Genomic DNA, 27,082 nt, shown 5'->3' with positions numbered 1-27,082 from the left:
GCATCTCTACTAAAAATACAAAAATTATCCAGGTGTGGTGGCGCATGCCTGTAATCTCAGCTACTTGGGAGGCTGAGGCAGGAGAATCACTTGAACCTGGGAGGCAGAGGTTGCAGTGAGCCAAGATCGCACCATTGCACTCCAGCCTGTGTGACAGCCAGATTCCGTCTCAAAAGTAATAATAATAATAATAAATAGTAAATAAAAATAGAGAAGAAAGGGGGCTCCAGGACCGAGCCCTGGGACACTTCAACATTTAAAGATGGGACAGAAGGGACAGAATCAGCAAAGAAAACTGAGAGACCAGCCAGTGAAGTAGTAATAAGACCAAGAAGTGTGGTGCTTTGGAAGCCAAGAAAAAACAGTGCATTGATGAGAGGGTGTGATGAACTAAATCAAATGCTACCCACGTAACACAAAGGCTGAGAGCTAATAATTCATTTTTACAATATGAAGGCCTTTTTTGATCTTGACAAGAAAAGTTTTGTTGGCGGCTGGGGTGAAATGATCAGAATGGATTTAAGAGAGAATGGAAGGAGACAAACTGAGACAGCCAGTGTGGATGACTCTTCTGAGGGTTTTTGCCAGAAAGGGGATAGAGACATAGGGTAGTAGCTGGTGGGGGTGGAGAAGTATCTTTCAGATGGAAGATATTTCAGTGTGTTCATATGTTGACGGGAATGATATAGTAGATGCAAAAGATTGCAGGAGAGGAGGAGAAGATTTGCTGGAATGATGTCCCTGGGAAGGCAGGTCTGAGAGTGCATAAGTGGGTGGATCAGCTTATTTGGAAACATAGATAATTAATCTGTGGTAAGAGGTAGAAAGGCCAAGTATGTGGGTGCAGGTCCTGTGGAAACTCTTATTTCTGATGTCTTCCTTTTTCTCGTTAAAATACAAAATAAATCCATCAGTTGCAGGTATGGACAGGGGAAAAGGAGTTGGAGGTTTTAGTGGGGAGGAGCAGTCACCTAGGAGGGGGACATGAAAGAGGGGACTGGAGGGTAGGTTGTGACTGCTGGGGACATCACAGGTCCCCTTGAGGTTCTCAGTAGTGAAAGTAAAATGTGATCAGGCAGCATGGTTGTGTTGAAATCCAAGTTGTAAAAAACTCTACAGAGAATCACTCCCAGTCACAAAACTGATTGACTTGGCTGTGATATCCCTTCATTTTGAAATATCTTTTCATTGGTGTATAACATATAGAGAAAAATATGCAAATTATTTAAAAAAATTTTTTTACTGTCTCTCCTTTGAATGGTGATAAAAGGGAAATTGCCAGGTGAACCAGAGAGAGAGAGAGAGAGAGAGAACGAGAGAGAACAAGCAAGCTTTGATAATCAGCCCTGAAAAACCAAGAGCGCCTTCCAGTTCTGTCTTTACGACTTTCAGGTCCAGTCACTGGTCTGCAAAACACTGTCATGGGCATGAAGGGGTGAAAAAAGGTCAAGTTTCTTCCTTTGTGGAAGGGAAAATGATTTTCCAGTGCTTCCCATGTGACTGGAGTGCCAGAACCTCTCTAGATCCGAGTATTCAGTTGTGAGGGAATGCACTGATTTGGATTCATCTGAAGGCATCTGGTTGGTGCGAGAGTTGACCCGTGTTTACAGGAAGGTAGAGGCCATGTTTTCTCTGTCTCAGGTCTCAGGAGCTACCCTGGAGTATGGGCTCTGCCCCTGCTGAGCTGTGCCTGGGGCTCTGGAGGCTGAGTGTAAGTGTAGCACCATCACTCAGCTCCGTTCTTGTTTTTCAGGGTTGGGGCGCTGAGTATCATCGTCAGGATGTCACCAGCACCCCCTGCTGGATTGAGATTCATCTTCATGGGCCGCTGCAGTGGCTGGACAAAGTTCTGACTCAGATGGGCTCTCCACATAACCCCATTTCTTCAGTGTCTTAACAGTCATGTCTTAAGCTGCATTTCCATAGGATAGAGGCTATTGCAGGGAGTGGCTTGTATCATTTCAGGTTTGCAACTAACTGAAGTTTCTAAAAACGTGTAAATACACAGAATGTATACTGTTCCTATTTTTTTTAATCACCGTTTGTTTTGTGCTTTCTAGTTAACCTGATGCCAGCACAGTGCAATTGGAAAAGCAGGCCTTTGGTGCCTGTGCTATAAGCAGCAGATTTCGTGGGAGGAAACAATTGAGAGGCAGTATTGTCAACAGTATTTGCAGGGTGTTAGCAGAATAAAAGGCAGCTTTAGTCAGCCGTGTCATTATAAAGCATGTTGTGTGGCCTCACAGAAACACTGAAACTGTTTATACAGCAAAAGTCAGGTATTAGCAGCACTAGAGCAAATATCACTCAGATGAAACAAAGCAGTGAAACCCCTCCAGTTGAAATGATGTCACTTTTAGTGCTATTGGCAAGAAAAAAAAACAAAAAAAGCTTGTACAATGAATTAATGAGATAATCCGTAGAAACTTTATTTCTAAGGTTGACATACCTGTAGCTGGGCTCCTGTGTTCATATTCAGTGGTACATTTTAAACAAACTGTGATCGGAAAAGAAAAAAAAAACTGTGAAGCCGAAAGTCATGTTCCCTCAGTCTACCGCTGTAAAAACAGAGTCTAATATGGGAAAATAAATACGAAGATAGCATGAAATGCTGTTTCCCAAATTACAAGATAAGACCAGAACTTGCTCCAAGAGCCACCCAGGGAGACTCCTGCTTTCCACAGAGGAGACCAGGCTCCTGTTGTCCTGGTTGTTCATGTCATGCCGTCCTGCAAACTTCGAGTCTGCGCAGCGTGCCAGAATAGCACTTGTTTCAGTCTGGTGTCAAGAAGCAGGTGAAAGCAAAGGTTGGAGAAAAGTGTCACACGTCGACTTACACTTTCTCATTTCCCACGTTCCAGTCTCCTGGGAAGGACACTCTTTTGCCACGTTTTCTTGCCTCTTGGCAAATATTAACGCTTTGCAGATTACTAAATCAACAGTAAAGACTTTGAGAAGATCTAGACACATTATTGGATCAATGAGTTATTTAACCTAGTGTCTCCAGAGATTATCTGAAGTCTCATAGCTGAAAATAAATTCCCAAGTAAAGTGATAATAATTTCATAATCGTCTATAATTTCTGGGGAACAGTGGTAATGAATAATAATATATCTTTTAAAAATATACACAATATTAAAAACATGTTCTTATTTTACTTTAGATGAGGGAGGAAAATCCCCAAATTTCCAGGTACTTTCATATACATACTTGCCATGCACTAAACACTACATTGCTTGGAAAAATATTTCACACCCTCTTTAAAAATATACAATTTAAGATAGCAGTTATGCTTGTAACAGACAGCACTTCAGTAATCCAAGAAGTTTCTTCATGTATACATTTTAGCTCAACTCTTTCTAGCATTAGTGCACATGGTAGTTTTTCTAATTAAATTGTATTCAAGGTAGAAATGATCATGTGAGAAAGTTATATGATTGAGCTACTACTGTCACCTCTTATAATGACTAGTGTTATCTAATAGAAACTTTCATACATACACAATAGAAAAGAATTATTACACTTTACATTGAAAAACGTAATATGTGGCTCATGTAGTGTTTAGAAAAATCTGTAGTTGATTGGTTCATCAACTATGTATTGTGTACCTACCTATAGGTGTCAGGTACAATGTTAGGAACTGTAGAATCAAATGTAAATAGAAGACAGTCCCAGCCCTCATGGAGCCAAGAATCTAATAGTGAATCTGTTTGTACAGACATCATCATGTTTCAGAACTTTTAAAACAAAACAATGCAATCTGTCTTTAGCTTGAAAGAATGTAATTGATTTCTTATCTCTGTTTTGAAATTTTTATTTCCTTGCTCTTCTGCAGAGTCAGGTAATGGTTCCTTGTATAAATGCTACTTTTCTTCCATGTCTCAAAGTGGGTTTTGTTCCTCTCCTTGCTTCCCTATTTTCCAATAATTCTCTGTCTCCCCTTCTCTTGGAAAAGGCATTAATATGGTGAGTCTCATATGGGAACCATTCCATGGGAGAACTTCAACACAGCTTTTGCTCCAGAGATCAAACATAGCTTTCATGATCTCTCTACCAGCTATCGAACTTATCCTCTGGTAATCTTTTTTTTTTTTGAGACAGAGTCTTGCTCTGTCGCCAGGCCGGAGTGCAGCGGTGCGATCTCGGCTCACTGCAACCTCTGCCTCCCGGGTTCGAGCGATTCTCCTGCCTCAGCCTCCCAAGTAGCTGGGACTACAGGCGTGGGCTTCCACGCCTAGTTAATTTTTGTATTTTTAGTGGAGATGGGGTTTCACCATGTTAGCCAGAATGGTCTTTATCTCTTGACCTCATGATCCACCTGCCTCAGCCTCCCAAAGTGCTGGGATTACAGGCGTGAGCCACCGCGCCCGGCCTCCTCTGGTAATCTTATACCTTTACAGAATTAATCTAAACTGGTGGCTCATAAATGACATTAAAAACAAAAAACAATCTGGATGCAGTGGCTCATTCCTGTAGTCCCAGCACTGTGGGAGGCCAAGGTGGGAGGATCACCTGAGCCCAGGAGTTTGAGGCTATAGTGAACTATGATCACATGACTACATTCTAGCCTGGGTGACAAAGTGACACCCTGCCTCTAAACAAAAATCAAGCAACAAAAAACTTGTTATTTCCCTGCAGCTTTGGGAAGCCAGAACACAATTTTGCAGTGAACCTGAATTTTCTGTGACAAATAAATTACTAAATTGGCACATATGATCATCACCAGTCATGTCTCATCAAAAGCCTTTATTAAGATGCTTGTAAAATTTGAAGAATTTAGAAGTGATGAGAAGTTAACCCCTTAGTCATGTAACATAATCATATTTTAATCAGCTTTTTCTTTTGCTACCAAGAGTTTCAAAAAATGAATGCAGTATTTGATTTCAGGCTTCTAAATGTGCTCATTTAGCACTCATTCCTTGATGTAGACAATAAAAGAAAAAACCGAATAGCATTCTTTCCAGGATAACTATTGAAGCAGACAGCTAAGCCTCTAAACATGAGCACTGTGGCACATATTTAAGGTTGCCACGGACAAGGATCACACAACAGAGAACACTGTAGTAACATTTTGGTCTGCTCAACAACACCCAGAACATTTACCAGTTTTTGTTGTTGGTTTATTATTTTTCTGTTAAAAAATTGTGAAAAGTTTGTTTTAGCTGGATGATATTTTAATAGTTGCCACTGTTTTGGAACTATAAAGATGTCACTACTTAACACATATACCTTATGTTTTGTTTTGTTTTGTTTTACACTCAGTATAAATCAGGAAAAGTTAGCCAACCATCTAGTATTTAGAATCCTCTTTTTTATTATCTTCTGAGGATATGGATGTTCCCATAACAGCAACAAAACAGCAACAAAAACATTTCATAAATATCACTTGATAGACTCTTAAGCACCTGCTTAACTTTGAATGTGTCCCAAATATTTAGTGTGTGTGTATATATATATATATATATATATATTCAACAAATAAAGCAAACTATAACATGCATTTCACATTTTGTCTTTCCCTGTTAGGATTTTAATAGCAGAACTGTATGACAAGTTTAGGTGATCCTAGCATATGTTAAATTCAAATTAATGTAAAACAGGTCAACAACAACAAAGAAACTTTCTATTTTAGTGAAGTCATGCTTTCTATTATAACTTGGCTTCGGTTATCCATCAAATGCACACTTACACTGTTACCTGATTGTTTATAATAAAGAATACCGTACCTATATGTCTTTTGGCTCATTTTTCCTGTAAACCTCATAGAAGAGTCACTGTATGTGGGTCTGCAGCATCTTAAGTCAATTAATTTTAAATCATTCTATTTTGAAAATGGGATGTTAAATTCCACATGCTATAGAGAAATTAGGTAGTGGTTTTGATTAAACACCTTAGAATAACCATCGTGAAGTATAGATCCTGAAGATACTTCACAGTAACTTTAGAAAGGATATATGTAGAACCTTTTTCTGGATGGTAGCAAATATGTGATATTGCAGTGTATAGGGAAGAATGAGCACTTCTATTATTGTATAACATCTGTACATTGCTACAGATTGCCTATTAGGTGCTAAAAGGCAACTGGTGAGGGAGAACTAAAATGAAATCCAAAGAAATAGGAACACATCTAAAAATGTAAATTCTCAATTCCTTGCATCTAAATTTCCTTCTAATCTTAAAAAGGGGAAACTCTACACCTAGAAAACAGCTTTCTTATTTACTTGATCAGAGTTGTCAATTTTTTTTTTTTTTTTAACAAAATGGAGCCCTTTATTCAAAAAGTGTTTTGTGGGACTCCAAAATATAAACACATGAAAGATGTGCCAGTTTAGATCCAGGTGGGGACCATGAAGCCTCCAGTTTACACTGTAAGTTTCTGGAGAGCAGTGATTGTGTCTTGTTTGTCTGCGTCTCCCATGGTTCCTGACCCTGTGCTTGCACCTAATATTTGGCATTGGCATTTCAAACACGAATACACATTCTTTAAACATATCGTGGTATAGACATAAAAATACTGTCTTCAAACATCAGCCTGTCTTAGAGAAGTATTTTCATCATAGACTGCTTATATTTACTTATCAGATAGTTCTTATGTATCAGCAGGCACTGTAGATGCAATGACAAAGTCCTTGCTTTGAGGAGCTTACCGTTTTGTGGAGAAAGATGAACAAGTAAACCAATAAGCAGTGTGCTGTCAGCTGTGACAAGCTGCTGGGACCACCGAGTGACATCTACATCAGACCCTGGGTAAGTACCAGGGAAGGCTTCTGGGCCGATCGAAGTTGCCATCCTTCATGTCGGTTCTCTTAGTAAATCATCCTGGGCATTCTAAAGCAGGTTAGTGCCTCCTCTCTGTGTTCCCATAATACTTTGTGCCCATCGATGGTCCGTATCAGTTCCTGCACCACCCTGTTTACTTATCCTTCTCTCTGCCAGCCTGGGACGTGTTTAAGGACAGGGATTCTATTTATTCATTTTCAGCATTTGCCAGCTACTGTTTGTTTAGAAAGGCTTTTGGGGATCACATTGTAAAGGCAGAAATGGTAGTTGTTTTTAACTCTTCCTTTAAAAATATCAGTAAGTATTTAGCTTCTCCCTTTCAAAATAAAATGCATTGCAAGCCTCCAATTGCATATCATGTGACCATGCACAGCAGATAGGGATCAGAAAAGCGCACTTGTGTTTCAGTTTGGAAATAGTTATCCAGCTGCATAGCAGTAGCATGGAAAAGTAGCTTTAGCAGTTAAACAGTTAAAATTGCTTTTATTCTAAGCATTTAATTTGTTTTCATAATGTGAATTTGAGTATGACAAGCATAAAGAATTTTGATGTTATAAGACCAAGTTAACAAAAAGACACTAATTCTGAAAGTTTACCTCTGCATGATGACTGATGGTTCCATTATTTGCATGCATCTGATAAAAATGTTAGGTATGGCCTCAGAATGACTCTTCATCTAAATGCCAATGTTAAATGGAGTAAATATAAGGAAAATTATATTCAGTTTGGTTTTTAAGCCAAACAGAATTCACACCTGCAATGTGTTATTTGGAGAGAACGCTTGCAAGTGGCAGGCTAACTTCTCTCTAGTCTCATCATTTAGGAAGGAAAAGCCTAAAAATTATCAAAATAGGCCAGGAGCGGTGGTTCATGCCTGTAATCCCAGCACTTTGGGAGGCCAAGGTGAGTAGATCACCTGAGGTCAGGAGTTCGAGACCAGCCTGGCCAACATGGTGAAACCCTGTCTCTGCTAAAAATACAAAAATTAGCCGGGCATGGTGGAGGGCACCTGTAATCCCAGCTACTCAGGAGGCTGAGGCAGGAGAATCGTTTGAAACTGGGAGGTTGAGGTGGCAGTGAGACGAGATCTTGCCATTGCACTCCAGCCTGGGCGACAGAGCGAGACTCCATCTCAAAAAATAAATACATAAATATTATCAAAATGATCCGCTGATGTTTAATTTCAAATATTCCAAACATCATACTGTAAAAGTGTTTTGTCTTTTCTGATGCCATAATAGTATATACTTTCTTATACATTCAGTCTTCAAGCTAAATATTATACCATTTTACAATTCATTGTTCACACACTTGCTTTTCTTGACTCAGTTATTTTAAAACAAATTAAATATAGCCCATCACTACATGACTGTGGAAAGTGAAATTTGTCTTAATAAAATATTTAAAGGTATACTGAAATGATTATAGTACAATGTTTAAAACATGTTGATATACAATAAAATATTTTAAACTTAAAATCATTTCTTTCATACATGATGAAAAAAATGTTAAATTGATGATTGTTTTCTAAAGGAGTTGGTGAGATTATAGATTACTATGAAAGGCGTTTGCAAACAAAAGTTGGCAAAGTTACTATTTGTTTTTCCTGGTTTGGCATAAAAAGGAAATACAAAGCTCAGTGCTGAAGGACAAGAGAGAGCTCTTCATCTTGCTGCAGGAGTGGAAAAGAACTAAAAGGATGGAAAGAACTTCTGTGAAACAATGATCCATTAGCATTATACCATGTAAATCATGATGGCTTGAAGTAAAGGAGAGAGGCAGAAATAGGCAGGAGCTTGGAGGTAAAGGGTTTTACATACTAAACTGAGACATTTGGACCACAGGTTCTTAAATCTACAATGACAGTTTAAAGCATTGCTACTGGTTACTTTAAAAAGCAACAGTCTATGATAGACCCTCCTTGGGGACCCCTGAATCATGATCCCCCCATCCTTGCTCCAGACACGCTACAGATTGCTGTGGAAAATCGTGTCGGAAGACATTTCAGAATTTGGGAGTTTAAGGCTCCAAATTGTCCCACTGCTTATAAGCTTTACGAGTTTGGCTAAGGCTTAGAAAGCTTTGGGTAAGCAGCAGAGGGCACTCAATGCACAATAAATATCACATATTCTAACTTGAGGGAAATGGTTTTTTGATCCAGGGTATGCAGTTGGCTGGGTGCGGTGGCTCATGCCTATAATCCCAGCACTTTGCGAGGCCGAGGTGGGTGGATCAGCTGAGGTCAGGAGCTCGAGACTAGTCTGGCCAAAATGGCAAAACCCTGTCTCTACTAAAAACGCAAAAGTTAGCTGGGTGTGGTGGTGTGTGCCTGTAGTCCCAGCTACTCAGGAGGCTGAGGCACAAGAAGAGCTTGAACCGGAGAGGTGGAGGTTGCAGTGAGCCAAGATTGTGCCACTGCACTCTAGCCTGGGCAACAGAGTGAGACTCTGTCTCAAAACAAACAAGAAAACAAAGAGTGTGCAATCATTTTTCTTACATTTAGTTACAAGTATTATAGCATACAATCTAGTTGGTCACTATTGTTTATACTAGCTAAGTTTATCTTTTAAATAAGCAAGATACTAAGCAGTGCTTGCCTTAGAAATGTGATGAGATTCAACCCCTAGCACTGGAAGACTTTTATTAATTTCCTGTTGCTGCTGTAAAAAAGTGCCACAAATTTTGTGGCTTAAAACAGCATAAATTTATTTTACAGTTCTTACCCTTACAGTTCTTGAGTCCAGAAGTTTGAAATCTGTCTCACTGGGATAATGACAAGGTGGTGGCATGGCTAGTTCCTTCTGGAAGCTCTAGGGGGAATCGTTCTCTTGCTTTTTTTTATTTTTATTTTTATTTTTTTAGCTTCTGGAGGCTGCCTGCATTCCCTTGGCTGGCTATGCTTTTCTTGAATCTCTCTAACCTGTTGCTTCCATCATCACATCTCCTATTTCTTCTTCTGTAAGCAAGCGTTCCTCTTGTAAGGACACCTGTGATTACATTCTGAGCCCATCCAGGTAATTCAGGTTGATCTCTCCATCTCAGAATGCTCAACTTAAGCACCCCTGCAAAGTTCCTTTCGCCACATAAGACAACATCAACAAATCCTGGGAATTAGCACATGGATATCTTGGGGGGCCATTATCCAGCCTATCACAAGACTCTACTACTGACTGATACTGGAGGGAGGCAGGGAAGTGCTGGGTAGAGAAGAGTGGGGTCCCAGGCGAGGGCTCCACCCTTGGGCCTGTGCCCACAGACCTAAGTGAGAACAGGGATTCTTGTTTTTGCACCCAAATGTTGCATTTCCCAAGACCACTCTGGCCTGCCATGCCCCCATCCCATGGCCATATAAACCTGAGACCTTAGCAGGCACAGACACAAGTGGCTGAACATTGAGAGGAGCAGAGAAAGAGAGTGGCAGAGAGTGACAAAGAGTGGGAGTGGCAGGGCGGCACGGCAGAGAAGGGAAGAGGCATCTCAATGTCAAACAAGAACGGCAGGACTCCAGAGGAAGAGCACCTTCTCATTCCGTGCCCCACTTCTGGTTCTGCATCCGTCTTGCTGAGAGCCTCCACCGCTCAATAAAACCTTGCACTCATCCTTCAAGTCCACGTGTCATCCGACTCTTCTGGTATGCTGGGCAAGAACGTGGGGCACAGAAACCCGTCACACTGGACACTGCCCTTACGATAAGGCACAGGGTCTATTGAGCTGATTAACATAATCCATCTGCAGACGGCAGAGCTGAAAGAGCACACTGTAACACACGGCCACCTGGGATTCAGGAGTCACAGCCAGCCATCCCTAGATGCTGCCGTTAGGCCGAAGCCCAAAAGCGCTCCCCAAGGCCTCTGCACCTGCCTGTCTGCATGCTCCTCCTATGGGTTTGAGCAACAGGGAGACGAAAGGAGAGAGCCATACCCTTGTGGCATGCCCTGCAAGGGGGCTAAGGGAACTCTCATTTCACTAGTTATCTTGTGCTCTAATCAGAACCATCATCAATGGAAGTTAATGGTTAAAAACCATTATCTGTTGTTCATGTTATTAGGTTGTATCCATTTCCATTAACATAGGGTCCTTCTTACAGCTGTCAGCTGTCCAATAAACCAAGAATTTGACTAACTTACTGTGTAACTATGGGAGGTTTTACTTCAATGACCTCCAATGAGCCACACACATCCCAGTGTTGATGGCCACCCGCATGACTTTGGGTTAGCTGTGTGACCTAATTTGGCCAATGGCATGTTAGCAAGTATCGAGGGAAATTCTCCCCCAGTAATTCAACGTGAGTCCTTTTCTATTTTCCCAAAGTGTCGGCTGGTCTGAGAAATAAAGGGAAAGAGTACAAAAGAGAGAAATTTTAAAACTGAGTGTCCAGGGGAGATACCACATGTCGGCAGGTTCCGTGATGCTACCTGAGCCGTAAAACCAAAAAGTTTTTATCAGCAATTTTCAAAGGGTAGGGAGTGCATGAATAGGGTGTGGGTCACAGAGATCACATGCTTCAAGGACGACAAAAGATCACAAGGCAGGAGGTCAGGGCGAAACTAGAATCACTAATGAACGTCCATGTCCAGCTGTGCATGCATTGTCATTGATAAACAAGGTTCAAGAGCAGAGAACCGGTCTGACTAGAATTTGCCAGGCTGGAATTTCCTAATCCTAGCAAGCCTGGGGGCGCTGCAGGACCCTAGGGCGTGTTTCATCCCTATTTACATCTGTGTAAGGCAGACACTCCCAGGGCGGCCATTTTAGTGGCCCCACCCTGGGAATGCATTCTTTTCCCAGGGCAGTTAATTACTAATATTCCTTACTGGGGAAAGAATTCAGTGATACTTATCTTACCCGTTTTCGGTAATAAGAGAAATATGGCTCTTTTCCACCCAGCCCACAGTCAGACTTTAAAGTTATCTCCCTTATTCCCTGAAAATTGCTGTTATCATGTTCTTAAGGTGCCAGATTTCATATTCAAATACACATGCTCTACAAACAATCTGTGCAGTTAACGCAATCATCACAGGGTCCTGAGGCGACATTCATCCTCAGTTTACAAAGATGATGGGATTAAGACATTAAAGACAGGCATAAAAAATTATAAAAGTATTAATTTGGGGAACTAATAAATGTCCATGAAATCATCACGATTTATATTCTTCTGCTGTGGCTTCAGCCGGTCCCTCCGTTCAGGGTCCCTGACTTCCCACAACAAGCAAGCATTATGCAAGCAGAGGTTTGAATGAGTACTTGCACTTTGGGGCATATCTTCTTGGAACGTTACTCTTGGGAGCAAGCCCCCATGCTAGACTACTGAATGAAGAGATGTCTGTGGGCCAGGTGCAGTGGCTCACGCCTGTAATCCCAGCACTTTGGGATGCCAAGGCAGGTAGATCACCTGAGGTCAGGAGTTTGATACCAGTCTGGCTAACATGGTGAAACCCAGTCTCTCTAAAAATTCAAAAAAAAAAAAAAATTAGCCAGCTGTGGTGGCACATACCTCTAATACTTGCTACTCAAGAGGCTGAGTTGGAGAATTTCTTGAATTCAGGAGGCAGAGTTTGCAGTGAGCCGAGATCGCAACATTCTTTTCCAGCCTGGGCGACGAGCAAAACTCCATCTCAAAAAAAAAAAAAAGAGATGACTATGATGGACAGAGGCTCTGGAGAAGGGGCCAGCAGAATTTCTAAAGGCCCAGATAGTATTTTTGGCTTTGTGGGCCATGTGGTCTCTGTGATTGTCACAACCACTCAGCACTGCCACTGTAGTGCAAAAGGAGCTGTAAATTATACATAAGTGAATAAGCGTGGTTGTGGTTATGTTCCAGTAAAACTTTGTGGACACTGAAATTTGAATTTCATATAATTTTCACGTATCACAAAATATTTTTGTTTTGAATTATTTTTCAACTATTACAAAATGGAAAAGCAATTTAATTACTGAAAGTGTAAAAATGACAAAAACTGAGCATGGGTTGGACCGGCACAGGGGCCTTTGGTTTGAAGCCTCCAGCTGTGGAGGATGGGAGGTCATCTTGACTGTCCAGTCACAGCCATGCTGCCATCTGACTGTGGCCTCATGAGATGCCCCAAGCAAGACTACCAGAAGAAACTCTCAGCTCAGCTCAGCCAACCCACAACACTGTGAGGAAAAAGAAAAAAAAATAAGTTGTTATTTGAGCCACTGCGCTGTGGGGCTTTTCAGTTATCTAACACACTGAAACAGTAGGAAAGCTGTAGTTGTGCCTATCATTCAGGTGTTTGGCATGTTGATAAAACTTTGCCTGCTGTTCATCAAGAGGTCTCAGATAAGCAGCTTATCACAAAATACAGGCAGTACCTGCAGTTTATGATACGGTTGCTACTCTGGTTCTGATCAATATCTTGTTCAACTTGCTATGCCTGTATGTCAGCTATTTAAGAGATTTCTGTTCTTGATTTTCCAAGAACACGTGAGAAGCCTTGCCATTTTGGTTGCTAGAAGTAAACCCATCAATTCCTGCCTCCTATTGATAGAGGTAGGAGATAGCCAAATGCCTAGGCAGATAGGGAAGGGTACCAGAGAACCTCTGACCTGTCCAGGTCATTGCGCTCAGGGGGCTTACCTAAACACGCCCACAGTGAAAATTTCTTTCCCTTAACACGTGCATAATATGGGAAATAAGTCAATATGGAATGGTTCAGACTAAGGGCCCATATGTGCACTGAGGGAATGGGGCAGAGTCACCAGGAATTCATGCCTTATCCAGGGGAGGGGCCTGGTCTCTTCAGCTTGTTTGTGGTGACCTGGTATTCAATTTGTGAAGTGGGAGCCTACTGGTGGTACCCCGCCCCCCACCTTTTTTGGTGAGAGCTTTCTTTTTGCTTAGTAAATTCTGCCCTCCTCACCCTTCAATGTGCCCTCGCACCTAATTTTTCCTGGCTGTGAGACAAGAACCCAGATTTAGCTAAACTAAGGAGCAAAAAATCTTGCATCACCATTACTAACACTAAGGGTGAACTATTACATTTCCCAGCAAGGGCACAGTGTAGGCAGTCAGGCAGCACTGGCCTCTGAGGACACTGCCATTCCTGCCACTGCTGTGCTTGGCATAGTCACCACAGTGGCCCCAGCATCTGTCCTTCAGCACATAGCCGGAGAGACACTCAGGGACTGGTGAGCTGCTGCTCAGAAAGCATTCAGCACTCAGCCTTCCTCTCCAAACTGGGTACCTGAGAATTGCTCTGAATGTCTCAGTTCTAAGTTGTTCTTGCCCTTCAGAATGGGCAATGCCTGGCCTGGGCAGGGGCTAGAGTCACTTTCAATTGCTAACAAAGCAGGACATGTTGAGGAAAGTGAGATACTGGGTGGACTGTATAACTCATTAAAGGTAGCAAATGTCTGGGACTAATTGCAAAAGGCAATTGATTCTTTGTTGTTGGCATTAAAGAGGTGAACAAGAAATAGAGACACAGTAACATATCATTTGGGCATGTTATCCAGAGAAGGGCACCCAGATAAGAGATCAATGTTTGTTTTTTCTTGGACAAGCATTTCCCTGGCCAAAAGGGTCCACCTAATTACCCCAAGAGACAGGGTGTACATGTCATGATGGACAGTTTAAAAAGAAAAGGCCGGCTCTGCAAGTACAAGAGAAACTCAAAACTAAGAGTCTCAGCACACCCTGCTATGAAGCAAACTTGAGTTTCCATACTAGCAGACAATTTTAGGTTTTCTTAGAAAAATATTGATGTCTCTAATACTCAGTTTCCCTCATTTTTTTTTTTTTTGTTTGTTTGTTTATGGAGACAGAGTCTTGCTATGTCACCCAGGCTGGAGTGCAGTGGCAGGATCAGGGCTCACTGCAGCCTCAACCTCCTGGACTCAAGCAATCCTCCCACCTCAGCCTTCTGAGTAGCTGGGGGCACCACCATGCCCAGATAATTTTTGTATTTTTGTAGAGACAGGGTTTCACCATGTTACCCAGGCTGGTCTCAAACTCCCGGGCTCAAGTGATCTGCCTGCCTTGGCCCCCTAAAGTGCTGGGATTACAGGTGTGAGCCACCGTATTGGCTGGTTTCCTTCATTTTCTGAAAAGGACTGCTGTCACAATTACCCTCACTGTGCCCCCACGTTTCTGCAGATGATTTTAATCAGCATGATGGTGAAGTACAGGTATGCATGTATAGTTTAATGATATAACCATATTGCCATAATAAACACTAACAATTTTAATGCTAATATGTAATGTTAATTAATATATTACTATTAACATATCCTGCTGCTTATTAGATTTTCAAAGGCAACCGGTATAAAATCTGATTAGTGCTGACTATGGTCTCCAATTTAAGAAAAGTAAATCGTTCGAGGTGTAATTATAGGAGGAACACAAACAAACTCCCGCTAGTCATAGCTTATCTTCTGGCTTCTTCCTCAGCTTTCCATTTGGGTTTTCATGCTGCACACACTCTCGGGTCCTCTAAAGCCCAAGCTACAAATAGCTCATAAAAATCGGCGTCTGTGCTTATGGAATACATCTTAAGACAGGCTACATCCTTTTCTGCTACTAGGGTAAAGCTCTGAAGAGGAAAGATTTATTTTGCTGCAGTAGATGATTTTTTAGAAAGTTCATCTCCAGTGGTTTAGAATAATCCAAACAACCAATGGAAGATGGAGTACTATATGTCAGGGGTAATCAGGGAAATAGCTTATCTTTTGATTGAAAGGTGAGATCAACTCACCTGATTATTAAACATGTCAAGTATTTTCATTAAAATGTTTTAAAAACAACTGTTACCTTCAAACTCAATAAAAGAGGTATTTAAATCAGATTTTTTTTTTTTCTATAGTGAGGGAAGTCAGTCCATTTTCAAATAAACTGCTATCTGAACACAGGCCCTAATCTATGGACCTTCAGCAGTATCTGTGGTCATGAGTAGAACATTAATTTTTCTAGCTAAGGAAGTTAGAAACTAAAGACAGTTACAAACTGAGGGTGTAATAATGATTTTTTAAAATACTAAAATTTCCATTTCAATGAGTTATACAAAAGCAATTAGAACTATTTGACAATATTCATATTAATCATATTTTCTAATTCTAGAAAAAGAAATGGGACATTATAAATCAGTAAACAGCCGGGCGCGGTGGCTCACGCCTGTAATCCCAGCACTTTGGGAGGCCGAGGCGGGCGGATCACAAGGTCAGGAGATCGAGACCACAGTGAAACCCTGTCTCTACTAAAAATACAAAAAATTAGCCGGGCGCGGTTGTGGGCGCCTGTAGTCCCAGCTACTCGGGAGGCTGAGGCAGGAGAATGGCGTGAACCCGGGAGGCGGAGCTTGCAGTGAGCTGAGATCGCGCCACTGCACTCCAGCCTGGGCGACAGAGCGAGACTCCGTCTCAAAAAAAAAAAAATAAAATAAAAAAATAAATAAATAAATCAGTAAACATTTGAAAGATTCCAACTTGAGACTTTTAAAACCAAGACTAGAATTCCTCTGCGTCTAGTAAGAATAAACTAAAGAACAGAATAAAGAAATCAGCCAACTCAAAGGTCAACAACTGGACTTTAATGAATTAATTTTGTTAAAAGCAAACAGATATGCAAGTAAAAACACACACATTAAAAAATGAACAAAAACATTCTTGCTTTCCATAAGTACTTCTCAGAACAGCCATGATTAAGTTTAACTATATATAGAGTTTAAAGAACAAGTAACAAATTTTTGTATAGTTAAACTTGAGACACATACATTTATATCCTAATATTGGATATATTCTCTTGACATTTAATTTGTTATTCCTATTGGTAGGTTTGTCTTTTTAAAAGTTTTAAAGTTTTCCTAGGAGAAAGTATAAGGAAAAAGTATCCAGATTACCCATCATTTTTGAACATTACTTAGGAATAGCAGTTTTGAGATAGCTCAATTGTGAAAAACAATGACAAAATGCTGGACTGTTAGTTTTATTTTCAGGATCTCCTTTTTGAAAAGGATCTTTTTCATTTTGTTTAATAAAAATAAGTATAAGAAAAATAATTTTGTCTTGGCATTGGTGGGCTGAGATCTATACTGTTCACAAATTCAACAAACAAGAAATATCTGCTTTAAGAGATCAACACTAACAGGTAACATGAAAGACAGAAGCCAACTGTAAGAGACACATCCCAGTGTGCTTAGTTAATCCCTCAGGTTTTACTAGCACACCTCTGAAAAGACATGCACATCCTAAATTCACAGATATTAAACAATAATCACTTTCCTTACATCTATATAAAATGTGCTTACCTCTCTGACAGCTTCAGTCTTAACTGAAAAGAAAGGTTATTAAGAGAACCCAATTATAGGTGCCCCAACTACATGTTAGCACCACAAAATAGCCATCAACATTTCTTAGGAGTGTTTTTGGCACTGTGGGTGAGACGATCCTTAGTATGTGGGACTACCCCTGATACTGCAGAACATTTAGCATTCCTGACCACTCACTAAAAACCAATGGTTTTCAAGGTCACTATGACAATCAAATGGATCCTTGATGAGAACCACTGAGCTAGATGAGTCAAGATTAATATCTATTAACTTTATGACTTCCACAGAAAGTAACTGCTTCATTACCTTCAGTAACAATGACTGAAGAGGAATATATTTTTAAAAAACATTATAATTAAATGTTATTTTGGAAAGATAAGCTGACTTCTTCAAACTCATAGTAATCTGAAAGATTAGATGCACAAAGTGCAATACTTATTTATCCCCAAATGCACACATACATTTACAGGAAAATGTTTATGTTCTACAGGCATATATTATTACCCCATTTATATTTGGTAAAAAAATATGCTCATCTATTACAGTAAGATAAAAACCATGTAGATGTTCTTGATAAGTTCCCTCACATTGATGCTCCTGGAAACTGCTGCTGTCTTTGCTCCAAAACTTGCTGATTTAATAGTTGTTGCTGTTTCTGTAAAAATTGCACTACTTCTGGACTTCTTAGTAACGACTTAGAAAGAAAAGAAAAAAATTATTAATAGCATTAATCTATGTGATTAGACTGTTTTCATGCTATGAAATTACTCTGATGTGTCCCTACACGACACAATATTTCACAAAAATATGCCTGAATCAAAATCACTTTTACATCTGATGCACTGCAACTAAGATGCAAACTGAAAATAATGTGATGTCACACATCAAAATACTAAAACCTAAAAATAACAGGTGAAGTCTGTTATTGGTGACTTTGTACACAAAGGAAACGCCTTCTATAATATGCCAGCAAATATATCTCTTGAAATACGTAAGAACAAAGAGCATTGACCCAGGATTATAGCAAGAAAAAAAATGGAGATGAAAGGGAGCCACATGTGAAAATAGCAGCTAAATGCCAGTTTGTACATACATATAAACTAGTGCTAGAAGTCAAGTTTCTCATTAGCCAACTAAGTCTTCATAAAGAAATTTAAAATTGTGTATATAGGTGTGCATTTATATATGTGTATATATATAGGTATATACCAAAATTTCAGGAAAAAAACTAATAGAACTGCTCCAAAACATCCAATACCTTTTTGTACACTCATCATTTTAAAATATAGTTGTAATAATATAACAAATATAACAGACTATGATTAACATATGATTATTAGAGACAGGGTCTGTGTTCCCCACGCTAGAGTGCAGTGGCGGGAGCATAGCTCACTCGGTCTTGAACTCCTAGGCTCAAGCAATCATCCTGCCAGTCTCCCGTAATATGTTTTTATAATAAAATACATAAATTTATAAAGAAAAAATCTTTGGCCCCAATAAGTTGCAAAAAGATAAACTGAATAAAGTGAACATACTATCATTAAATCCTGATTTCAACATTATATGTATTATATCTTGGTACATTTTCTATTTATTAAATAGTTTTGTTTAAAAATCATCTTAGCTGTTATGACACCGTTGGACATTTAGGTTGCTTCAATTACCTTTTTACTATTTATGATAAATATATTCCTGGCAATATCTTTATGTTTAACTCCATCCATATTTAGGATTTATGTCCTGTAAATGCCTTCATATTAAATGTGATGTCTGAGTCAAAAGGGATGGCTCCTGGTACATAATGCCCACTGCTTTCTGAAAGTGCTATACCAATATATAATGCCATTAACTGCAGGAGGATGCCCATTTCATGAAAGTTTCAACATCATTGCATCATTGTGGTAATCGTTTAAACAATTTTCACTTTTTGTTTATTTTTAATGATGTTGAATACCTTTCCATATCATTTAATGGTATTCCACCTATTTTTTTCTGTTTGTATCTTTTGCAATGTATTGAAGTCAAAGGTTTTCCTCATCAAATTATAGGAATTGTTGTAATAACCTTTCTTTGCAGTTAAGACTGAAGCTGTCAAAGAGGGAGACATATTTTATATATATATATAAGGAAACTGATCATGTTTAGTGATTTATAGGGTGCTCTGTTGCCTAGGCTGGAGTACAGTGGTATGATCACAGCTCATTGCAGCCTCAAACTCCTGGGCTCAAGCAATCCTCCTGTTTCAGCCTCTTGACTACAGCTACATACCATCACACTCAGCTACTTTTTAAATTTTTTTGTAGATGGGGTCTCGCTATGTTGCCCAGAATGGTCTCAAATTCCCAGCCTCAAGTGATCCTCCCACCTGGCCTCCCAAAGTGCTAGGATTACAGGCATGAACCACCATGCCCAACCAGGAATATTTTATGTGATAAAATATCAGCCACAATAACCACAGTCTTTTATACTTGTTGTACATATTTTTGCTCTAGGTTATTGTGCATTTTGCCACTAGTTTTGACTATAGCATTCATTTTTATGTAGTCAAGTTTATAATCTTCTCCCTGTGATTTTGTCTATATAAGCTAAAAAAAATCTCGTTAGAGATTTTTGAGGTAAAGTTTTGATTCTTTTTTTAAAACTTTGACTCCTTATTAGGAATTCATTTTGATGTATAGTGTGATGTCATGAGTTAAAATCTCAAAAATCTCAATAATTCAATTTATAACAAAAAAGTTTGTTAACACATTTATAACTGATTTACAAACAGATATTTACCAGTCTTTTTTGATTTAACACTTGTTCTAAAAGAGTAGGTCTTGCAGGACGATCCCCAAAAGATCCTGTTCTTTGTTTAACAATGGAGAGTATGTTATCTGCACTTTCCTGGGATAAATGATAAAAATGGAAATAGATAAACAGTTAATGTAATAAGTCATGATTACAGGTATTTCAAAGAGGTAATGAACAGGTCTTTGCATTTCTTCCTTCTTCTTGCCCAGTCTCTGTAACACTGGAAAGTTCTTCATTATAGGCAAGATACCGGCAGTTAATTTGATGTAACATTCCTTCTCACTCCCTCTCCCACCTGATTTTCAACCTGGGTTCTTTAGTCTCTTGACAGGTCTCAAAATTAATAGTGTGTGATACAGTGTGATAGAGTAACAGTGTGAGAGGTGGGCCACTAAGATTGAGGCAGAGTTACTTGTGAGCTATTTTCAACATTACAAAAAATGCCAAGTGGAATTGACCATTCTCTTTTTATAATGCTATCCAGGCCAAAACATAATCTGCTTGCCTTTGGATGAAATATATGAACTCAGAGGCAAATTATGCACTGCTCAATAAGTTATCTGATAGCTTTTACCCAGTTAACAACCAAAACAAATGGGGGAGTAGTAAAATATTGTTTAAAGAAGCAATTGATAACCAAATCTTTCAAAATTTAGATAAACTTGCTTGAAAAAGCACTAGTATAGTCTCCTGCCACCTGTATGAACAAAACAGGCAAGTCCTAAAACGATACCATTACCCTGAGATTTAACTGCCCAAAAACAAAATCAGCCGCACTTACTACCAGTTAGGTACTCCCAGTTACCTGACTGCATCTTAAATACTTGCAATTTTGCTGGCATAACAAAATATTGTTTAGCTGACTGAAATATTCTGACTCTTACAAAACTATGCTACAATACCACATCCAAAATTCTTACTAAGTAAATATAAAACTATAAATGTTTTACCAGAAAGCCATACTTTACATGAATTTAACCTCTTTGTTCTTTACTTAGAATATTATCTATGCTGTTTTTTTCTCTTGGCCTTCTTTCTACCGGCCTCTGAGTTATCTATGAGAATATCCTCTTAATCTCTTTCATTATGAGAAGTTTACCAACCTTATATTACGAAAACATTTCATCCCTAAATATTTTAGGCCTCAACACGTAACAACTGTAAAAAGAAAATTCTAATACCCAGAGGAAACAAAAATAACTTCTTCCTCCCCCACCGACCCCCGAGTTGATTTTATTTATGAGATTCTTTAATTTTTATGTGCAAGATAATGGAATGCTGAAATTGACCTGACGGTACAGTACCCTCCGCCCTCACAACCTCACTATGCAAATTCAAAAGGTTAATATCACAAAATATTAGATACTGAATTAGATAGAGAAGCTTGTAGTGAAAATAACCTTTACTCATCTAGTCCAAACTTGTACAGATGTTGGAATTCTTTTTCAAAAACTTTCAATGCTCTTTGTCCTACAGAGTTTACCAACTTTTGCCACACTTCATTTGGTTTTGAATAGCTCTGATATTTCGGTAGAATGTTAGGTAGCTTTACTTAAGCTGAGCTGAAATACATACTCCTTGTGATTTATGCCTAAGAGTCCCAGTCACCTCAGAACTATGCCATATAAGTCTACTCCTTCTCTTAAATGATAGCTTTTCAGGTATTTAATAACAACAATCCCACCAACAGAAGTCAATTCATTTATCCCTAGTCCCTTTATGTGTCTCTCATATAGCACAGTTCTTAGATTGGTGGAGTAGACATTATACACACTTGTTCCTCACTTAACCTCGGCTTGTGTAAGAAATAATTTTAGATACCTTAATTTCTTTAATTTTTTTACCTTAATAAATCCTTCATTGGAATAGAGACCTTAATTTCTAATCTTGCTGCTCATAGCATAGCAGAAGATACCGTCATCACCTGTCAGTCCTACTATAATGATCTTCGAAATAGTCTCAAAATCTATAGGCTCTCAACTTTAACCCACTCCATCAGGGTAGGAGCCTCTGCTCCTTCCTAATTATCACTTCATTTAAAGACTCCAAACCCAAATCCCATAGGCTGGCATTCAATACTAGAAAAAACTAGCTTCAACCTATCTTTCCAAATGTTTCTCTCATAAATTTTCCACTCAACTATTACATTTTAGCCAGAATAGTCCACTTGCTATCTTCACAAAAGTGTTTTCTGTATTCCTACTTCTCTCTCTTTACTAAAATGTGCTTCTCTTTCCTTTTATCTACCAGAATTCTAGGGAAGCAGTACAGTAAGGGGGTGAAAGTGAAGGCTCTAGAATAAGACTGCTTGTGCTTGAGTACACTACTTGCTGGCTGTATGACCTAGGCCAAATCCTTTAGCCTCTCTGTGCCTCAGTTTCCATGTATGTAAAACATAGTACCTATCCCATTGCTGAAGGGCTGTGAGACTCCATTTATAGCTTAACACAGTGCTTGACACATAAGAAACTCAGCTCATTAAGCGTAAACTATTACCCATCCTTTCTGGTTTATCCTGAGTCACATTTCCTCTGCAAAGCCTTTCTGGAGTATCTCAGCCTACAATGATCTATCCTCCTCTGAACTACTAAAACCGGACTATATAGTTGGCTCTTATTATATCCGGACTGGCACTGTTGTTTTCTTTACACTCACTCAGTTTAACAAAGATAAAGACTTACAGATCTTGTTACCTCCTCAGAACTGATAAAGTATCCCACAATATAAGACAAATTGGATAGTAAGCTATTATTTGTTGCTTATAGCAATTAATTCCCTTCCCTAAAAAGTCATGCAAATTATTTCAAAATAGTGAAGCTGGGTGCAATGGTGAGGTAATCCCAGCTACTCGGAAGGCTGAGGCGGGAGGGTCACTTGAGCCCAGGAATTTGAGGCCAGCCTGGGCAACAGTGTGAGACCCATCTCTAAAAATTAGATAAGTAAATAAATAACAAAATAGTCAATTATGAGGTTCTTTTTGTGGGAGGTGCAGAGAGAGACTCTCAGTATCAATTTGCCTTTTACACATTTTCCTTACTGTAGATGTAAATGCTAGGTAGTTAAAAAAAAAAAAAAAAGTAAGCAGCCATAGGTTAACTACTTCTTTCTTGAAAATAAGTATTATTAAGCTGGGTGTGGTGGGTCACACCTGTAATCCCAGCACTTTGGGAGGCTGAGGTGGGAGGATCGGGAGTTCGAGACCAGACTGGCCGACATGGCGAAACCCGGTCTCTACTAAAAATACAAAAATTAGCTGGGGGTGGTGGTGCATGCCTATAATCCCAGCTACTTAGGAGGCTGAGGCACAAGAACTGCTTGAACCCAGGAGGTGGAGGTTCTAGTTGGCCGAGATCGCACCACTGTACTCCAGCCTGAGCAACAACAGAGTGAGACTCTGTCTCAAAAAAAAGAAAGAAAAAAAGTATTATTTTTCTCCCTCTCCAAAGAATTCTGAAGCGAATGAGCACCTGTGGAACATAATGAGGAAGAAACTTGATCAATTTTACTAACTTTCATTCTTTTCCAGGTGTTTATTTCTCTAATTCCCCATAATCAGAGATTTGGTAAAACATATAACAAGAATACGGATTGAGGGGGTTTTTAAACTAAGATTACAGAAGTTCTGAGCCCATTAATTAGTAGGCAAAATTAAAGTTACATAGTGGATTTTTCTAGGAAGAGTCTTCATTAAGTCACCAGATACTCAAAGGAGTCCTCTTACTCCAAAAGATTAAAACTTAAGGGAAAGAGAAGTCACTCAGTCCTAACCAGTGTGAATTAAGTATGACACACTGGCAACTGTAGATTTTGGAAATATTTAGAATATTATACTTTTTGTTTTTGAGACAAAGTCTTGCTCTGTCACCCAGGCTGGAGTGAAGCGGCACAATCATGGCTCATTGCAGCCTCAATCTCCTGGGCTCAATGATCTTTCCACCTCAGCCTCCTGAATAGCTAGGACCACAGGCATGTGCCAACATACCCAGCTAATTTTAAAATTTTTTGTTGAGATAGGGGTCTCCTATGTTACCTAGGCTGGTCTCGAACTCCTGGGCTCAAGCAATTCTCCCTCCTAGGCCTCCCCAAGTTCTGGGCCTACAGGTATCAGCCACTGTGCCTGGCCTAGAACATTACATTTGTAAACAATTACAAGGTCTAGTATTTTAGTAATGGAGCACTTCAAGTTCAGCCTGAAACTAAGAAATTTAAAGACTTAGAATACATCCTAAGACCCTAAGACAGCTTGCAGTTAAAGAAAAAAATTTTTTGACCACTTTTTTTTTTTTTTTTTTAAGGAGATAGGGTCTCGCTATGTCATCCAGGCTGGAGTGCAGTGATGCAAACAAGGCTCACCGCAGCCTTGAACCCCTGGTCTCAAGCAATCCTCCCACCTCACCCTCCCGAGTACAGCTGGGTATACAGGCACTTGCCACCATACTTGGCTTGGATCACTTGTAACAAAATTACATTTTTCTCTACACTGAGGGATTACATAGCTCTCACAAGAAGAAATATCTGCTTATCTGTGACAGCCTCAAAGTATACCACTAACAATGACAATAATAACAGCAAAGGTTTGCAAACTTGAACCAGTTGCTGGACACTGTGTGAACACTCAGTATGGAATGGCTCACATATTCACAGCAACACTGTGAATGACATACCATTTTAATGCTCATTTTACAGCGTTTCATAACCTATTCAAGCCACACAGCCAGCAAATGATGGAACAGGGATTTGCACCCAGAAGTCCAACTCCAGAACACTGGTTTTACCTTTGACTCAGTTCAAATCAAACAATTCAAAAGTTTTTTGAGACTTATACCCCATTATCATCCTTTTTTTCCCCCCCTCAGGGGTACTAAGAAAAGGGATAGTGAAAACAGGGTACTAAGAACAAGGATACTGAGAACAAGGTATATTAAGTATTGGGATAGTGAGAACATGAGAACAAGGGACTAAACATAGGGGTACTGGGAACAGAGTTGTAAGAAAAGGGTACTAAGTACAGGGGTACTACAGACAGGCAACTGAGTATAGTAGTACTAAAAATAGGGTACTAGGAAGAGGGTTAACAGAACAGGGCACTAAAAACAAAGTACTAAATAAAGGAGAATTACGAATAGAGGTACTGAGAACTGGATACTGAGAAAAGAGTAGTGAAAACCGAAAGAGATGACTTTCTCAGAAGGACCAACTTCATCTAGGTTCCTAAGTCTCTAGCGATGAACCAGACCGAACATTTACTCTATGTCCTTCCAGCCATATCCCAGATCTATGACAGCTCTGCCGATGTCACACTATTTTTACTGAAATTTCAGCACCTATCATATGGGTGCAACAGAACTGTTACTGCTTCGCACATGTTGGTATAAACTTTAATTTAGGGCAAACATTCTAATTCTCAACCACTAACCCAGTCACTGCAACCCGGCCCATTTGGAAGCGGATAGGCCGGCCCTGGAGATGCGGTTTGCGTTAAGATTGGGTTTCTTCTTCCACCGCCCACCCCTAGGCCTCAGCTAAGTCTGATACCTCGAGTTTGACGTTTCCCGCGCTGCCAGTCGAGGCAGTCCCACCGCAGTTCAGGGCCTGGTCGCTCTTCTTCTTTTTATACTTGTCCTTGTACATCTTGTTGCGGTGTTTCTTGCACATCCACGGCTTGCGCTGCTTGGCCACCTGGCTCGTGGTCTCGCTGCAGCCTTCGTAGGTGCAGGTCTTGCTCATGCTGCCCCCGCCGCTGCCCCGCCTCCGGGCGCCCCCGCTGCTGCCCTCGCCCCCCGAGTGGGTCTCCTCGTCCTCCAGATCCTCCAAACTAGCCGCGCTCTCGCCTCCCCCTGGAGGGTCCGAAGTGTCTAGCAGGTCCGCTTCGTCCTCCCCAGCCTCCTCTTCGCCATCCCCGGCCCCTTCGCACAGGTACCTAACGGGCTTGCCCGCCCCAACGCTGCCCCCGGGGACCGCGGCCTCGTCCTGCCCAGCACAGGGTTGCATCACCAGCAGGGTGAACTGCGAGGCCGCGGTCGCCACCGGGGCTGGCGCCAGGGCGGGAGCCGCAGCCGGGGCTAGGGCCGCGGGGTGGGGCACGCCGCTGGCGGCGCCCTGCCCCGCGCCCTCCGCGACACCCTGCGCCTCCATGCTGCTGAGACCTGGCCGGGGTCCACGACTCCGGGCTTTTAGCACCTGCTTGGCCTAGCGGCACTTTGCAAAATAAATACTTAAGACACGCTACGGGAAAGCGCGGCGGTGCCGCGAAGGCGCCCCGACTGCGCCTGCGCCTCCGCAGCCTGAGCGTCAGCGTGTGTACGCCCGCTGGCTGTCATGGAGCGCGGCGCCTCTGGGGGCGGGACTGAGCGCACGGCTGAGCGCACAGCCGACGGGACTGACTGCGCATGTGTGGATCTGGCCCCTTCGGCCAGCTGAGGGATTTGCAGACCCGGTCTGCGGGGCTGTGGTTGGCAAGGCAGCGCCGTTTTACCTGAACCTATTGTATCTAAAGCGGTTCAAAGCATCTTCTACAGGAGTTCCAGTAAGCAAATTAAGATTGTTCCTGAGCAGTCTCACAACTTGTAGTGTTAGGATGCTAATTTTATTATTTACCCCCAAACTGCCTGCAAGGGGAGATTTGAAGCTGGGATATAGTGGTGTCACAGCCTGGAGCCACTAGCTCGCAGTCCATGAGGGCAGAAATGGCTTATTTGAAAATAATGGAGCGGAGAGGGGTGGGCCACACCTTTGGCCGAGTTGTATTTGTATTGAGGGTTAACTTTGTTTTCTTCTCCTGGAAACTCACTTGATTTTTAATACTTGCTCTTTGCTGTGGCTGCTGAGATAAGTCTTAACGTTTTCATTTCACACAGTGAAAATGTGTGAAAAGGAATACTGAATGGCAAAAGTTTAAAAAAAACAATGAATGTTCTATCAGTTCTATCAGTTGCTGGGTAATTGCTGGTTGTTAAATCTTGGCTTGCCCAAATCCCAGGAGAGAAAATATCCTGCCGTATCCTGAACTGTTAAGTATATGTTCTTTTTCCCTTCATCCTGTTCTTTCGCCTGGTCAGATTTCCCATCCCACCTACCGGAAAGCAATGACTTTATTCAACAAACTATAAATCCATTCACACCAAGACGTTTGGGTGCTGACATGTAGGTAGATCAGTTATGTTTTAAAAAGAGGCAAGTGGAAGGGAGAAGGTTTGGAATTAGAGCAACCTAAGTAGTACTGTCCT

The 27,082-nt window shown here is 40.6% G+C and overlaps 3 protein-coding genes across 6 annotated transcripts in view; 1 reads left to right on the top strand and 2 right to left on the bottom strand.

Annotated features, from left to right (window-relative positions):
- The window catches only part of SMAD9 (SMAD family member 9), a 74,553-nt gene extending 68,822 nt beyond the window's left edge, over positions 1 to 5,731 (top strand). For all 3 annotated transcript variants that reach the window (XM_050766077.1, XM_050766076.1, XM_050766078.1), the window contains one exon: positions 1,754 to 5,731. In XM_050766077.1, the coding sequence (XP_050622034.1) occupies positions 1,754 to 1,897 (144 nt within the window). In that variant the 3' untranslated portion in view covers positions 1,898 to 5,731. The remainder of the gene's footprint in view (positions 1 to 1,753) is intronic.
- Positions 1 to 27,082, bottom strand: part of EXOSC8 (exosome component 8) — a 668,826-nt gene that overhangs the window by 152,848 nt on the left and 488,896 nt on the right. The window lies entirely within an intron of this gene.
- RFXAP (regulatory factor X associated protein) lies at positions 4,732 to 26,158 on the bottom strand. 2 transcript variants are annotated; one of them, XM_050766096.1, is made up of 3 exons: positions 25,392 to 26,158; positions 19,842 to 19,949; positions 16,304 to 17,757 (listed from the first exon to the last, which is right to left on the bottom strand). In XM_050766096.1, the coding sequence occupies exons 1-3, from the start codon at positions 25,989 to 25,991 to the stop codon at positions 17,647 to 17,649; spliced, it is 819 nt and encodes a 272-aa protein (XP_050622053.1). In that variant the 5' UTR covers positions 25,992 to 26,158; the 3' UTR covers positions 16,304 to 17,646. The 2 variants fall into 2 exon arrangements, with proteins under 2 accessions (XP_050622054.1, XP_050622053.1); XM_050766097.1 differs by lacking the exons at positions 16,304 to 17,757; positions 19,842 to 19,949 and adding an exon at positions 4,732 to 12,394.

The sequence above is a fragment of the Macaca thibetana genome, chromosome 17 (genome assembly GCF_024542745.1).
Source record: "Macaca thibetana thibetana isolate TM-01 chromosome 17, ASM2454274v1, whole genome shotgun sequence".
Taxonomy (NCBI): Eukaryota; Metazoa; Chordata; class Mammalia; order Primates; family Cercopithecidae; genus Macaca; species Macaca thibetana.
Note: the sequence above shows the minus strand (reverse complement) of the source record. Positions and strands in the feature narration are given on the sequence as shown.

Bases quoted from the DNA above. Each gene is read 5' to 3' on its own strand.
- RFXAP (XM_050766096.1), bottom strand. From the start codon at position 25,991: ATGGAGGCGCAGGGTGTCGCGGAGGGCGCGGGGCAGGGCGCCGCCAGC. The intron at 19,950-25,391 runs GTATCAGACTTA...CATTTATCCCAG, and splicing joins CGGGAAACGTCAAACTCGAG to GAAAGTGCAGATAACATACT. The intron at 17,758-19,841 runs GTAAATATCTGT...TTTCTTTCTAAG, and splicing joins TGTTAAATCAAAAAAGACTG to TCGTTACTAAGAAGTCCAGA.